This window comes from Coffea arabica, chromosome 11e (genome assembly GCF_036785885.1).
Source record: "Coffea arabica cultivar ET-39 chromosome 11e, Coffea Arabica ET-39 HiFi, whole genome shotgun sequence".
Taxonomy (NCBI): domain Eukaryota; kingdom Viridiplantae; phylum Streptophyta; class Magnoliopsida; order Gentianales; family Rubiaceae; genus Coffea; species Coffea arabica.
This window is the reverse complement of record NC_092331.1, coordinates 60622873-60636981: the sequence shown is the minus strand read 5'-3', so window position 1 is coordinate 60636981 and position 14109 is coordinate 60622873. Positions and strand designations below refer to the sequence as shown.

General features: G+C 38.2%; 1 protein-coding gene across 2 annotated transcripts; it reads left to right on the top strand.

Moving 5' to 3' along the window:
- Positions 1-178: 178 nt before the first annotated feature.
- LOC113718686 (phosphatidylinositol 3-kinase, root isoform) lies at positions 179-13985 on the top strand. 2 transcript variants are annotated; one of them, XM_027243576.2, is made up of 17 exons: positions 179-689; positions 902-1001; positions 1142-1238; positions 1647-1805; positions 1926-2135; positions 2921-3099; positions 3678-3825; positions 4401-4496; positions 4901-5036; positions 5141-5262; positions 5645-5839; positions 5983-6153; positions 6292-6429; positions 7033-7187; positions 12984-13127; positions 13332-13479; positions 13562-13985. In XM_027243576.2, exons 1-17 carry the CDS (start codon positions 578-580, stop codon positions 13697-13699), a joined length of 2448 nt encoding a protein of 815 aa, XP_027099377.1. In that variant the 5' UTR covers positions 179-577; the 3' UTR covers positions 13700-13985. The 2 variants fall into 2 exon arrangements, with proteins under 2 accessions (XP_027099377.1, XP_071928376.1); XM_072072275.1 differs by having other exon boundaries at positions 332-689; positions 5633-5839.
- The last annotated feature ends 124 nt before the right edge of the window (positions 13986-14109 follow it).

Here is a 14109-nt window from a genome sequence, read left to right as displayed (position 1 = left end):
GGTAGTGCCATTATTTCAAGCTTGTGGAGGCCTCACAAACAATATGTAGACTTTTTAAGGGTCACACTGGAAATTTTCCTTGGTACCAAAACGTCATCGTGATTCAATCACCTATACTATGGTACGGCATCTTATCTGCATATCACGAAGTCGTTTATCACGGGTAGAGAAAGCGTTGCATATTTCAAGTTCTCGAATCACGCCATCTTATAAACTGGTCGGACTACCAAACTTTTTTTTTTTTTTTATATTTTGTCGAAACGATAGGATTTTGGACTACGAAACTTGCTTAAGTAACTTTCTTCTCAACCCGTCTACTCCAGCATCAGTCCCGGGCTGCCTAGTTGTTTTCTTCACGAAAACTTGCTCACTTCTTCTTGAATGCTGTATTTGGGACGGTTGTCCCAAATTGCCAAGCAATATCAAACTCTTTGCAGAATTGCGATTCCAATTCTTCAGATTCTTCTGTAACTAGTTCTGGATTAAGTCCTCCGTCGCCAAAACAAATAGCAAAGTTAAAAACGAGAAAAAAGAAAAGCGTAACTTTTCTTAAACTGGGAATTACTATGAAGAGACAATGAGCGGGAACGAATTTCGCTTCTTCTTATCATGCGACATCAATCTTCCCGTCACTTTTCGAATCGAACGGTTGGAAGGGAAATTGCCCTCTTCCAGAAACCCCGATTCAGGTAAATTAATTTCACCTGCTCATGCTGGTACTGCTAAAGTTGATTCTTTTTCCTACCTATCAAATAGGGTTTTATTCTCGAAATTGGTGAACATAAAACACAAATTAGTAATATGTCTATATGCATATATACAGCTCAATATTTGGAGCTGCTTATCTGCATATACTTATGCTCTCTCTCTCTCTTTTTTTTTTCATTTTCTAATTCAACAGCTGATGTTGATTCAACTTTAGAGGAAGGAAGGCCTGAGCTGTATGTTGAGTGTACATTGTATCTTGATGGAGCTCCATTCGGACTTCCCATGAGAACTAGGTCATTCTCAATCACATTTCATATCCAGAGAGTGTGTGCGTGCGTGCATTTTCTTTTTCCTTTTTTTCTGTAGATTTCAATTCTCTGGAGTTTGGTAGGTCCTTTTGTTCTGTTAGTAATGAAAAATCTTTGATTGTCAGACTGGAAACAAAAGGCCCATCGTATTGCTGGAATGAGCTTATAACATTGAGCACGAAATATCGGGACTTGACTGCTAATTCACAACTTGCATTCACTGTGAGTCTGCAACGCCTTTTTGCATTTGAGATATACCTTAATCATAATCTTTTGCTTTGCTGACAAATTTTCACATTTACCTGCTTCATTAGCTCAGTAGAAAAAGAAAAGGACAAATAATTAGAAAAGGCTTTGCCTTGTGATGATCATCTCAAATTTTGAAAGACGAGGATCAATGTTGGAATCATGACCATTGGTAGTTCTGTGGAAATGAGATGTCTAGTTTAGGACTGCACCAAGTGAGAGGAAGGTGCTTTAACTAATTAGATGTTGGAGAGCTTTTTTGTTTTTTGAAAGCTAATTTCTTTGACCCATTATGGCAAAAGATTTGATCACTAGTGTTATATATTTGCACGGCAATTTTATCTACCTGACTCTTCTCTTGTTGGTAATATCCTTACAAATCAGGTTTGGGATGTTTCACGTGGCAAGAGTGAAGGAGTGATTGGTGGGGCTACCATACATCTATTTAACATGAAAAAACAACTAAAGACAGGGAAGCATAAGCTCAGGCTGTGGCTCGGAAAGGAAGCAGATGGATCTGTCCATACAAGTACTCCTGGAAAGGTTTTTATTCTTCATTTACTAGTGAATAATAGCTTTTTTTCCCCTTCCCAAGGTTTTACCTTGTCATTATTAAATATTTTGAGACTCTTTTATTTGCTCACACAGCTTGTCTTCTGCTAGGTTCCGAAGGAGGAACGTGGAGAGTTGGAGCGATTGGAAAAGCTTGTAAATAAGTATGAGAGGGGACAAATTCAACGGGTTGATTGGCTGGACCGGCTTGCATTTCCAGCTATGGAGAAAATTAAGGAGCGAGAGAACAGTAAAAATGGAAGTTCTCATGTATATTTGGTCATTGATTTTTGTAGTTTCGAACATCGAGTTGTCTTTCAGGTAGCTGTTTTCAAGTTTGCAGCAGTGCATTCTTTTTACTCTTGAGTTTGAGTGAATCCTTCCTGAGTTTGAATAGCTTAATTTCGTATTCTCCTTCCTGAGCTCCATTGTTCTTTGACTGCTTCCTGTAAACAATTCCTATTTTTGTTACCCAGGGCTGAAAAAGAAAAATTTGAAAACTGATACAACAACCGAACAAACTTTTCCCGATAGGGTTGAGTAGACAAGAGGATAATGTATAAAACTGAGATGGGAAGCAAATAAGTGAAGATTTTGGCAAAGGAGATCCCAAATTATTGGAACTTGTTATCCTTCTAGAATAAAAAATGATGGCTCCAAGCAATGGGAACAATTGGAGGAATTTCCGGGAATTTAAGATAGATTTTAGAAAGGAGTTGGTTTGTATCGTCATTATGCAGAAAATAGGTTTGGTTGACAAGTGGTTTTGTTCAGGGACCTGAAAAACTATTGTTGGCTGTGAAGTTGTTGTGAAAGACGTAGTAATTGGATCTATTCTGCTTATTTCCCTTTTGGCAATCTAATGTGCATATGGGAAAGGCCAATGCTTTCTATTTTACTTCTTTTTGTGAATAAGAAGCTTTCCTTTACTAAAGGAATTGGAAAATATTTCACCTGATATATCTTTATATCTTTATTATACCTGTTTTTGGTTTCTAGCATTTAATTATATGAGAGACACTTCACACCCATTCAATGTCTGGGATTTGTCTTTTAATTTCCTGGCCTTTTACTTACAATGTAATTCTTGTTCCCTTGATGAGTAGGAATCAGGGGCAAATTTCTTGATACCATCTCCTATAGCTTCAACAAATGAACTGGTTACTGTATGGGATCCGGAAGTGGGGAAGATTAATCCTTCTGAGCACAAGCAACTAAAGCTTGCAAGGAGTCTAAACCGCGGCATCATTGATAGGGATCTAAAACCAAGCATTACAGAGAGGAAGTGCGTACTTTATGAAGTCCTAACATTACCTTGAGTACTTGCAGTTTTTCATGTCATTGGATAATTGTGATGATATCTCTCTCTCTCTCTCACTCACACACGCGCTTGCGCATGCACAATCGTGTGTTGCAGAAACATATTATGCAAGTGCACACTCACTCCCAAATTGTAGGAGTAAAATTGTGAAAGCATTAGTTTTTGCAATTTATTTATTACAACCTTGTACCATCCTGTTGATACATTGTGATAGTTTTTCTCGTCCTTTACATAGATTCATTAATAGGTGATTGAAATTTATGAAGCAAATTATTTTATCTCAAATCATCTCAATCCAAACACACTCAATGAGTGTGTTTGGATTGAGATGATTTGAGATAAAATAATTTGCTTCATAAATTTCAATCACCTTTTTATCTCACATACATCACATCACAAAAAGTGCTACAGTAATTATCTCAAATAAATCATCCAAATAAACTCCTATCCAAACAAACTATTTATGTTTTACCGTGTTATGCTGTTTCTGTTTCATGTCATTTTATTGATGTTGATCTGCAAGCTGTTGCGTGGTTTGTTAGGTCGATACAAAGAATATTAAAGTACCCTCCAACAAGGACTTTGAGTGGAGATGAAAGGCAGCTCCTTTGGAAATTTCGTTTTTCGTTGATGTCCGAGAAGAGAGCTCTTACAAAATTTCTGCGGTGTGTTGAGTGGAGTGATGTACAGGTACATCTGCATTCTTCCTATCTTCCCATCCTACTTTGGTTGTCTCAATTTAGTGAAATGTTGTATCACAAATAATTATTGATTCTTTGTTTGGTGTAATTTCTTTTGCCCTGCCACCTATAAATCCCATTGAACCTGAGAAAGCAACTTCCTGCATGCGGGAAGGGATGTGGATGTTTATAGTCATTGAATATACATCCAGTGAGTAAGTTTTATGGACCTGGACCATAACATTTTGGATAATTAGCTATTGAACTTCTGGTGTCTGTTGCTATGGATGGATGTCATTGAGTTGCAAACCTGATTGTTGTTGTGTATAAAATTTAACTTCCCCCTTCTGTTTCATGTTTGTACTTCCTACATCCATACTTATTTATTTGCTATATCCTTCTTGCTCTCTATTTCTCTTTAGCTTTTTTTCCCTTTTTTTCTTGTAGATGGTGTTTAAGGGTTAATTCCTGATCCTTGTTCATGGTTTGCTTGTATGCTTTACCCCTTTTTGTGACACATGCTTAAGACAATACATGCATTTCGTGTAGAAAGTCTTGTGATGATTTATACTTTTGTTTTGGCAGGAAGCAAAGCAGGCATTGGAACTGATGGGAAAGTGGGAACCAATTGATGTCTGTGATGCATTGGAGCTTCTGTCTCCTGTGTTCGAAAGTGAAGAGGTGAGTGCTAGATGCATGCTTGCATGTGTGTGTGGGTGTCTAGGTCCATTCCTGAAAGATACTCTACACTGTTAAATTTGTGTGTAACCTTTTTTAGTAAGTATTTACTTCCTAGAGTCCTAACCATGTGAGTTCTGGTGTTTAACCTTTTTTAGGAAGTAAATACTTCCTAGAGTCCTAACTATGTGAGTTCTGGTGTTTAACCTTTTTTAGGAAGTATTTACTTCCTAGAGTCCTAACTATGCGAGTTCTGGAATTGCAATAGCCCATAGTAAGGTCCATTGCTCCTTAAAAAATGACTGTTCATAAGTTGATTGGCATGAAAAATCGAAATTGCTTTTGTGCATTATGGTTGCAAACAGATTTGCTTAGTCTTAGGGTGCTTCATTGTCATTATCCAACAGGTCCGTGCATATGCTGTCAGTGTACTTAAAAGAGCCGATGATGATGAGCTCCAGTGCTACCTGCTTCAATTGGTTCAAGCTCTTCGGTTTGAGCGTTCTGATAAATCTCGCTTATCCCATTTCCTTGTGCAACGGTGTACGCTTGCTGTAATATACATGAGAATCTTCAATAAACAAATGTAATCTATATTGCGGCTTACTTGTAAATGTATCTGAAACTAACGTTGCTTGTTTCGGCAGCATTGCGCAATATTGAGCTGGCTAGCTTCCTCCGCTGGTATGTTGCTGTGGAACTTCATGATCCTGCATATGCAAAACGTTTCTATTGTACCTATGAGATTTTGGAAGAAAGTATGCTCAAGGTGATTTGTGGATTATCATCACAGAATCAGTAGACTCAGTTCTTTTGTTTATCTTTCTATCCCATACTTTTAAATATCCTAATATTATGTTTCATTATGAATAAACGATTTTTATACTTGTTTCAGCTTTCAAAACTGTGAGATTACATTTCTCCAATTACTCTCCAAAAATTGGGAACTTCTAGAATTATTGTGAAAGCTAATTTGATTATAGAGGTCGTACTCAGTTTCTTCTACCAACTAGAAAAATATTAATGTGTTTGCATCTACTTGAATGTCTGGTGTGGGGGGAACATTTACTGTTGTGCAAGATTTCTGCACGGTATGTAAGACTAGGCCCATGGCTGTTTTTAAAGGTATTTCTCTCTACTTGTTGTTGCAGTTGGGAGTAGTTGCAAATGGAGATGAAGATGGTTTCAAGTTGTGGCAGAGCTTGGTTCGCCAGACAGAATTGACTGCCCAATTATGCTCCATAATGAGAGATGTTAGGAATGTCCGTGGAGGTACACAGAAGAAGATTGAAAAACTCAGACATCTTTTATCCGGCCTTCTTAGTGAGCTCACCTACTTTGACGAGGTAACTACTTTTTCTCTACTATCAGTACTTTGATGAGGTGATCATGTGACAGAAATTCATAGGCTTTCTTGCTCAAACATTTTCCTTCTTGAGCATGCATGTGATGATTATGGTTTTAAATTAGTTATGTTTCATACTTTCAGCCAATACGATCACCACTGGCTCCTGGAGTCCTCATTTCAGGGATTATACCATCAGAATCATCAATATTCAAAAGTGCGTTGCACCCATTGCGTCTGGCTTTTCGAACAACAAATGGTGGGATTTGTAAGATAATGTTTAAGAAAGGCGATGATCTTCGGCAAGACCAGTTGGTAAATGCTAAATATTTTTTCAACCAGATTTGAATTTTGCTAAGTTTAGTTGATAAAAGTTTTCTTTTAGGTTTGTGATAAAACTTGTGGGCTTGCCAAATGGTTTGTTGGTTGCATACTAAACTGTACTTTGTTCAGGTCATCCAAATGGTAACACTTATGGATCGTCTGCTTAAGCTGGAGAATCTTGATCTGCATTTGACCCCATACAGAGTTTTAGCAACCGGACATGATGAAGGCATGATGGAGTTTATACCATCCAAATCTTTGGCACAGGTACCTAATATTGGTGTTGATTCTGTGTGGTAAATTTTTTTTATTGTGGGACCTCCTCCCAAAAAAAAAGGTTATTTTAGCCTGCTATTGCCCTTGCATTGCACTGTCTCTCACCTTTATTTGCTAGTTTTAGGTGACTGCACGAACCTCGATTTTTCAGGCTTCTTTGTTTCAAAGAATTTCATGTTAATGTTTTTGGAGGATCAATTGCAACTCCCTTGTGGATTTCTATGGGAATTCTCAGTGACTCAGTTCATGTTGTGGGGACAGCTAATGACAAATGTTCCTTGTGTTGTGCGGAGTAACTTTGAGAATCTGAGAAAGGCATTACATGGGCTTAGAATTTCTTTTAGTTTGCATTTAAATACCTTAACTAGTCTGTTGATGCTATTGTAACCTCAATGACTAGGCAGTGAACTAGTTAGCTGCTGGCTAGCTGTTATCCTATCATGTTTTTGAACCTCAGGAGTAAGTTGGTTATCTTTTTATATGTTTACAGGTAATTTGAGGGGCATCACTTTGGTTCTATATGCGCTCTTATTTGTTTTGTGAGTTACTGATCAATTCCATTATTTTATGAATATTGTTCCTTCTTGGTTTCAGATTCTTTCAGAGCACCGTAGTATCATAAGCTACCTTCAAAAGTTCCATCCAGATGAGGATGGACCATTTGGGATTACTGCAACATGTCTTGAAACATTCATTAAAAGTTGTGCTGGTTATTCAGTCATCACATACATTTTAGGCATTGGAGATAGGTGAGTGTTAATGATGATTGCTTTTTCTGGTCTTACCATCATAAGTTCGTGCATGCTATGTAAGTTTTGGATCCTCAGCCATTTGAAACTGAATTTTGAAATATAAATTTTCAGTTTCTTCCTTTTTTTCTCCGTAAACTTTGTTGTGACTCTGTCTCTCTCTCTCATATATACTGAATTTGAAGTATGAGTTTTCTCATATTAGTCAGAATTCTAAACTCCTATGATTTTTGTAAACTAAGAAAAATGGAGAGAAAAAATACTTTTCTTCTATTTTACTTTGGACTACACAATATACAAATATATATATACACAAGTGGATACTATAATCATATGATACTATAATCATACTATTACCTAATTAATATATGATACTATAATCATATGATACCTAATTAATATATGATACTATAATCAAATCTTTCCTAATATTTATATTATCAAATCTTTCCATAATATCAGATCACATATCTTCAACACTCCCCCTCAAGCTGGTGAATATAGATCTTCCATTCCCAGCTTGGCAACACTTTCATGAAACATGTTGCTACACAGTCCCTTTGTCATCACATCTGCAAGTTGAAGTCCTGTCGGAACATATGGAGTACAAATCAGTCCACTTTCTAGCTTCTCTTTAATAAAGTGCCTGTCTATCTCTATGTGCTTCGTCCGATCATGTTGCACTGGGTTGTGAGCTATACTTATAGCAGATTTGTTATCACAATATAGCTTCATCGGTTTGCTCCATTGAATCCTCAAGTCTTCTAGGATAATTTTAACCCACAATAATTCACATACCCCTGCTGCCATAGCCCTGAACTCTGCTTCAGCACTTGACCTTGCTACCACACTTTGTTTCTTGCTTCTCCAGGATATTAAGTTTCCTCCAAGAAATGTACAATATCCTGAAGTTGATCGCCTGTCAACTGGAGACCCTGCAAAGTCTGCATCTGTGTAAACTGCCAGATCAATTTCAGGACCCTTTTTGAATAAAATTCCCTTCCCTGGATGTGCCTTTAAGTAATGAAGCACTCGATAAACTGCTTGTAGATGAACTGCTCTAGGATCATGCATAAACTGACTAATAACACTGACTGAGTAAGCTATATCTGGCCTAGTATGTGCGAGATAAATGAGTTTCCCAACAAGTCTTTGGTACATCTCTCTGTCCACAGCTGTATCTCCATGAGCCTCACTTAATTTGTGATTCTGCTCAATGGGAGTTCCAACTGGTTTGCTTGCTGTCATGCCTGTTTCCTTGAGCAGGTCCATAACATACTTCTGTTGAGAAATAAAAATTCCCTGCCTTGATCGAGCCACTTCAATTCCCAGAAAATACTTCAATTTTCCTAAATCCTTTATTTCAAATTCCTTGGCTAGGCACCACTTCAAAGTTTTCTTCTCTACTTCATCGTTTCCTGTCACTATGATATCATCTACGTATACAATCAAAACAGTAACTCCCCCCAAGGCTGAATGCTTGATGAACAGGGTATGATCTCCTTGACTTTGCTTGTAACCATTAGCTATCATTACCTTGGCAAATCGTCCAAACCAAGCACGTGGGGATTGTTTCAGCCCATATAATGCCTTTTTTAACCGACAAACCTTGTTCTTGTCAACCCCACTGAATCCCGGTGGAATGCTCATATAAATCTCCTCTTCCAACTCTCCATGAAGAAAAGCATTCTTCACATCGTATTGCTGTAATTCCCAATCAAAATTAACAGCCAAGGATAGCAGAATTCTCACTGTATTCATCTTTGCTACTGGAGCAAATGTTTCCCGATAATCTACTCCATATGTCTGTGTGTATCCTTTCGCGACTAACCTTGCCTTGTAGCGTTCTAGGGACCCATCTGCTTTAAACTTTACTGCATACACCCATTTACAACCCACTACTTTCTTGTTCTTTGGTAAATCAACTAATTCCCAGGTCCCATTCTTCTCTAATGCATCCATTTCTACTTCCATAGCAAGTCTCCATTCTTTCTTTGATAATGCTTCAGACAATGAGCTAGGAATAGAGACTGTATTTAAGGTGGAAAGGAAGCTTTGATGGCTCGGGGAAAACTTCTCAAAAGACACAAAGTGAGACAATGGATATAGGGGTCTTTTGGTGCATTCTCGGGGTTTTTTCCTTACAACAATAGGTAGATGTAGGTCCTGGTCAGGGCTAAGAGGCTCAGGACAAGGTGATTTAGAGCTGGAAGAATGGTCGGTCGGTGGTGTAGAATTCAGATTTGATTCACTCATTGTTACCTCATTCCCGGAGCTTGGTTTAGAGGATTGTTCTTGCCTTGTAACCACGATGGGATCTCCTTTCCTTGTATACACTTGGTCAAACCGGAACCAGTCATAGATTTTACGGTCTTCCTTTTTTTCTTCTACCACATCAGATTGAAGAATTGACTCTTGGAATTCAGATTTGGATGACTCAGATGTGGTCAACTCTAAGGAGGGAAATTTTAACTCCTTATCTTCAAGTGTATCTAACTCCCCCTGAAGATAAGGAGTGATGAAATAGGGCTTATTTTCAACAAATGTAACATCTGCCGAGACATAGAGTTTTCTAGTAGGTGGATGATAACATTTGTAACCCTTTTGAGTAGATGAGTACCCCACGAAGACACACTTAAGAGCACGAGGATCTAACTTCCCACGGTTATGACTATGGACATGAACAAAGGAAGTACATCCAAAAACTCGAGGAGTGAGATTAAAGGAAGATCGAATATCGGGGTAAAATTTGGATAGGTTCTCTAGTGGACTTTGAAACCCCAAGACCTTGGAAGGAATTCTATTTATGACATAAGCTGATGTGAGTACAGCTTCTCCCCAATATGCTTTTGGCACACTTTGTTCAAACAGTAAGGCTCTAGTGCACTCAAGAAGATGTCGGTTTTTCCGTTCTGCCACTCCATTTTGTTGTGGAGTGGCAATACAGGATGATTCATGTATGATTCCTTCTTTTTGGAAAAACTGACTCAAGGTTTGATTGAAATAATCACGAGCATTATCTGAACGAAAGTGTTTTATCTTGGTGCCAAATTGATTTTGAATCATTGCATGAAAAACAGGGAAAATATAACTCAAATCAGACTCATTTTTGAGTAAATAGATCCAAGAGACTCTTGTGCAGTCATCGATAAATGTGACAAACCACTTAGACCCTGAGATGTTTGGAATAGTTGATGGCCCCCAAATATCACTATGGATTAAAAAGAAAGGAGAAGACGATCGTTTATTACTGATAGGAAATGGGACACGAGTGTGTTTAGCATACTCGCAAATATCACAATGAAAAGACTGAACATCAAATCCCTTGAACAAGGAAGGAAACATTATTTTTAATGCAGAAAAAGACACATGACCTAGACGTCTATGATGTAACCAGATGACATCTTTATTGGAGGGTGAAGACAATGTGGACAGGGCAGATTTACTAAATTCGGGTTGACTTGATGTATCCAAGTAATAGAGTCCATCATGCTCCTTAGCTAGTCCAATCCTCTTCCCCGAACCCCGGTCCTGAAAGTCACAATAGGATTCATCAAATATAACAGAGCCAGCTAGATCCTTGGCAAGTTTTTTTACAGAAACCAAATTTGTAGATAATCGAGGAACATGAAGAACATTTTTAAGAATCAAATTTGGAGTAACTTGGACATCTCCGATACCTGCCACAGTGGTTGTAGTACCATCTGCAACAACAATCTTTCTATTGCTAGGACAGGGATTATAGGTTTTGAATTTATTTGAAATATGAGTCATATGGTCCGTAGCACCAGAGTCAAGAATCCAGACATTCCTAAGCTCATTGCCTAAAACACTAAATGCAAAAGAGACTAGAGCCTTACCTGAAAGTGTCAATGAACACATACCCGGATTCCTTGATTGAGAATTGTTAGTTGCTGGGTTGTCAACCGTCTCTAACATACTTTTAAGCTTCTCAATTTCCTCCATACTAAACCCTCCAATCACTTGAGTTGGATCTTGAACCGACATATGAGCCTGCCTTTGCTGGCCACCTTTTTGTCCCCATTCACGAGTGGGTGGTTTCCCATGTAGTTTCCAGCATTGATCTATGGTGTGTCGTGGTTTCTTGCAGTATGTGCACCATAACTCCTCGCGATTCTTTTGCCCACTTATTTGATTGGTCTTGTCCGCAGCAACCTTGTTCAGTACCAACCGCTGAGATTTGGAACTTAAAAGGGCTGAATTTTCTATTGAAGGTAGCTCTAACATAATACCCCTGCGACTTTCTTCTCCACGTACTTGGGATATTGCTTCTGTTAAAGAAGGAAACTCTGGCCTGCCCAGAATTTGAATTCGTACAAGATCGAATTCAGAGTTTAGGCCAGCCAAAAAATCATAAACTCGATCCCTTTCTATGAACTTCTTGATAAACACTGCACATTTGCTACAGTTCAAATCAAGTGCCCTGTAATAATCCAGTTCCTGCCACTGGTTTTGCAGAAAATTGGCATACTCCGTCACTGTTTTTGTCCCTTGTTTTGCTCCAGTTGTCTTTGTCTTGATGTCATAGATAAGAGCTGCATCATTAACCTTGGAATATGTCTGATGAAGGGCATCCCAAATTGCCTTTGCTGTAGGAAGAAACATACATGTATCGCTGATTTCAGGAATCATGGAATTCCATAACCAAGACATGATCATTGAATCCTCTTGTTCCCATGCTTCAAACCCCGCCGTTTCACTATCCGGTGCTATTTCCAATAGATGACTGAACTTTCCTTTTCCTTTCAGGAATGTTCGAACCAATTGAGACCACTTCAAATAATTTTTTCCATTTAGTCTATATGCTGCCTGGATGTTTTGAAGCTCTGTTGTGTTCCGTGTACTTTGTTCTTCTTCCATAGTTGAAGACAATTGCCGCGTTGAGGATGTAGCATCCGCCATGATTGAATAGGAGGGGGGGAAAAAAATGTATAGTAACAGGAACAGCAATGAAGGCTGGAGAGAATAAGAAAGGAACCAGCAATTAAGGCTGGAATTGACAAGAAGCAAAGGTGGTATTTTTCCCAGAACCCTAGACGGGCTCTGATACCATGTAAACTAAGAAAAATGGAGAGAAAAAATACTTTTCTTCTATTTTACTTTGGACTACACAATATACAAATATATATATACACAAGTGGATACTATAATCATATGATATTATAATCATACTATTACCTAATTAATATATGATACTATAATCATATGATACCTAATTAATATATGATACTATAATCAAATCTTTCCTAATATTTATATTATCAAATCTTTCCATAATATCAGATCACATATCTTCAACAATTTTCAGTGTTTTCCCATTATCCTCCTACTCTATTGCAAGCATTTGCTTTTGAATTCACACCACAAGTTGTTTGCGCAATTTTGTGATGGCAAATCAAGATAAACTTGAAGAAATCGTGTGGGATCCATAAATTATTCTCGTTATCATCTAGTGGGATGTGTTTTCTCATCACCTTACATCCACAATTGCAATAGTCTGTATGATGAAATTGTTGCTGAAGTTTGTTTTGGCAAAGGGGATGGATTGCAATGAGTTTATAGACACGTATAGAGTATCAGTCACTTTGATTGGCTGCCTGATGGTAAAACTTTTGCATTGTAGATGTTTGCAGTGTGTTAAAAGCTATGATACTGGAAGAAGTGTGCTATTGTTGTGTGTTTATCTGCTTTGACTGTGCAACATCATGCCTGTGTCTTGAGATTTGTATGCCGAGTTATTGCATTTCCTAATGGATTAATTTTGTTGGCTGATAGGCACTTGGATAACCTTCTGCTTAGAGATGATGGTCGCCTATTGCATGTTGATTTTGGTTTCATTCTAGGTCGGGATCCAAAACCCTTTCCACCACCCATGAAACTTTGCAAAGAAATGGTTGAGGCTATGGGAGGAGCTGAGAGGTATTCCCGCTGATCTCTGAAGTCTATCTGTTTGTTCGGTCATGTTGGTCTTTGAGTTTCGAGAATAATTATGCTTGTATGACAAATGAAGAAAGAAACCCATTTCTTGCAGCGATTAGGTCTCTTGGGTGGTGGTGGGATTGTCGGGGAAAATAGTTCTGAGGATATGCTACATTTCATTTTCCAAAATTTATTTTCTTGCAGCCAATACTATACGAGGTTCAAATCATACTGTTGTGAAGCATACAATATTCTCCGGAAATCAAGCAACCTTATATTGAATCTGTTTCACCTGATGGCGGGTTCCAATATTCCTGACATAGCTTGTGATCCTGAAAAAGGCATTCTAAAGGTGACGCTGCTGTTTACTTGCGCTCTATTGAGAATTATTGCTAACATTTTATTGAGGTGGTTTTTGAATCCTTGATATATAGCTTCAAGAGAAGTTTCGGCTGGACTTGGATGATGAGGAGTGCATTCACTTTTTCCAGGATCTCATAAATGAGAGTGTTAGTGCATTATTCCCCCAAATGGTCGAGACCATACACCGTTGGGCTCAGTATTGGCGCTGATTGGGCAAGCACCATAATAAGACGGAAAATTGCCGTTCCATCTTGTTATCAGCACCATGCCATGTTCGGTCGGAATGGTCACCCGTGTGTGTGTGTGTGTGTGTTTGTGTATATATATATATATACACACGCATACATGTCAGTTAAAACCAGGATCTTTTGATTTGCTCAGGGACAGAACCATATGGTGTAGTAGTTTCTAATCTTGCAAACATATTTATTAATTGTTGTAGACGGGCGGGAATTTTGTGGTCAATGAAATAGACCCATATGGTATGGTATGGTATGGTATGGTATGTTAGTTTCTTCCGGAAGAGAAGGTCGCAGAGCATTGGTCCACATTGGACAGCTAGCTATTCGTCTCGTAGTTAAGCAAATCCATAACGTTTCACACGAACGAAAGCAATCCA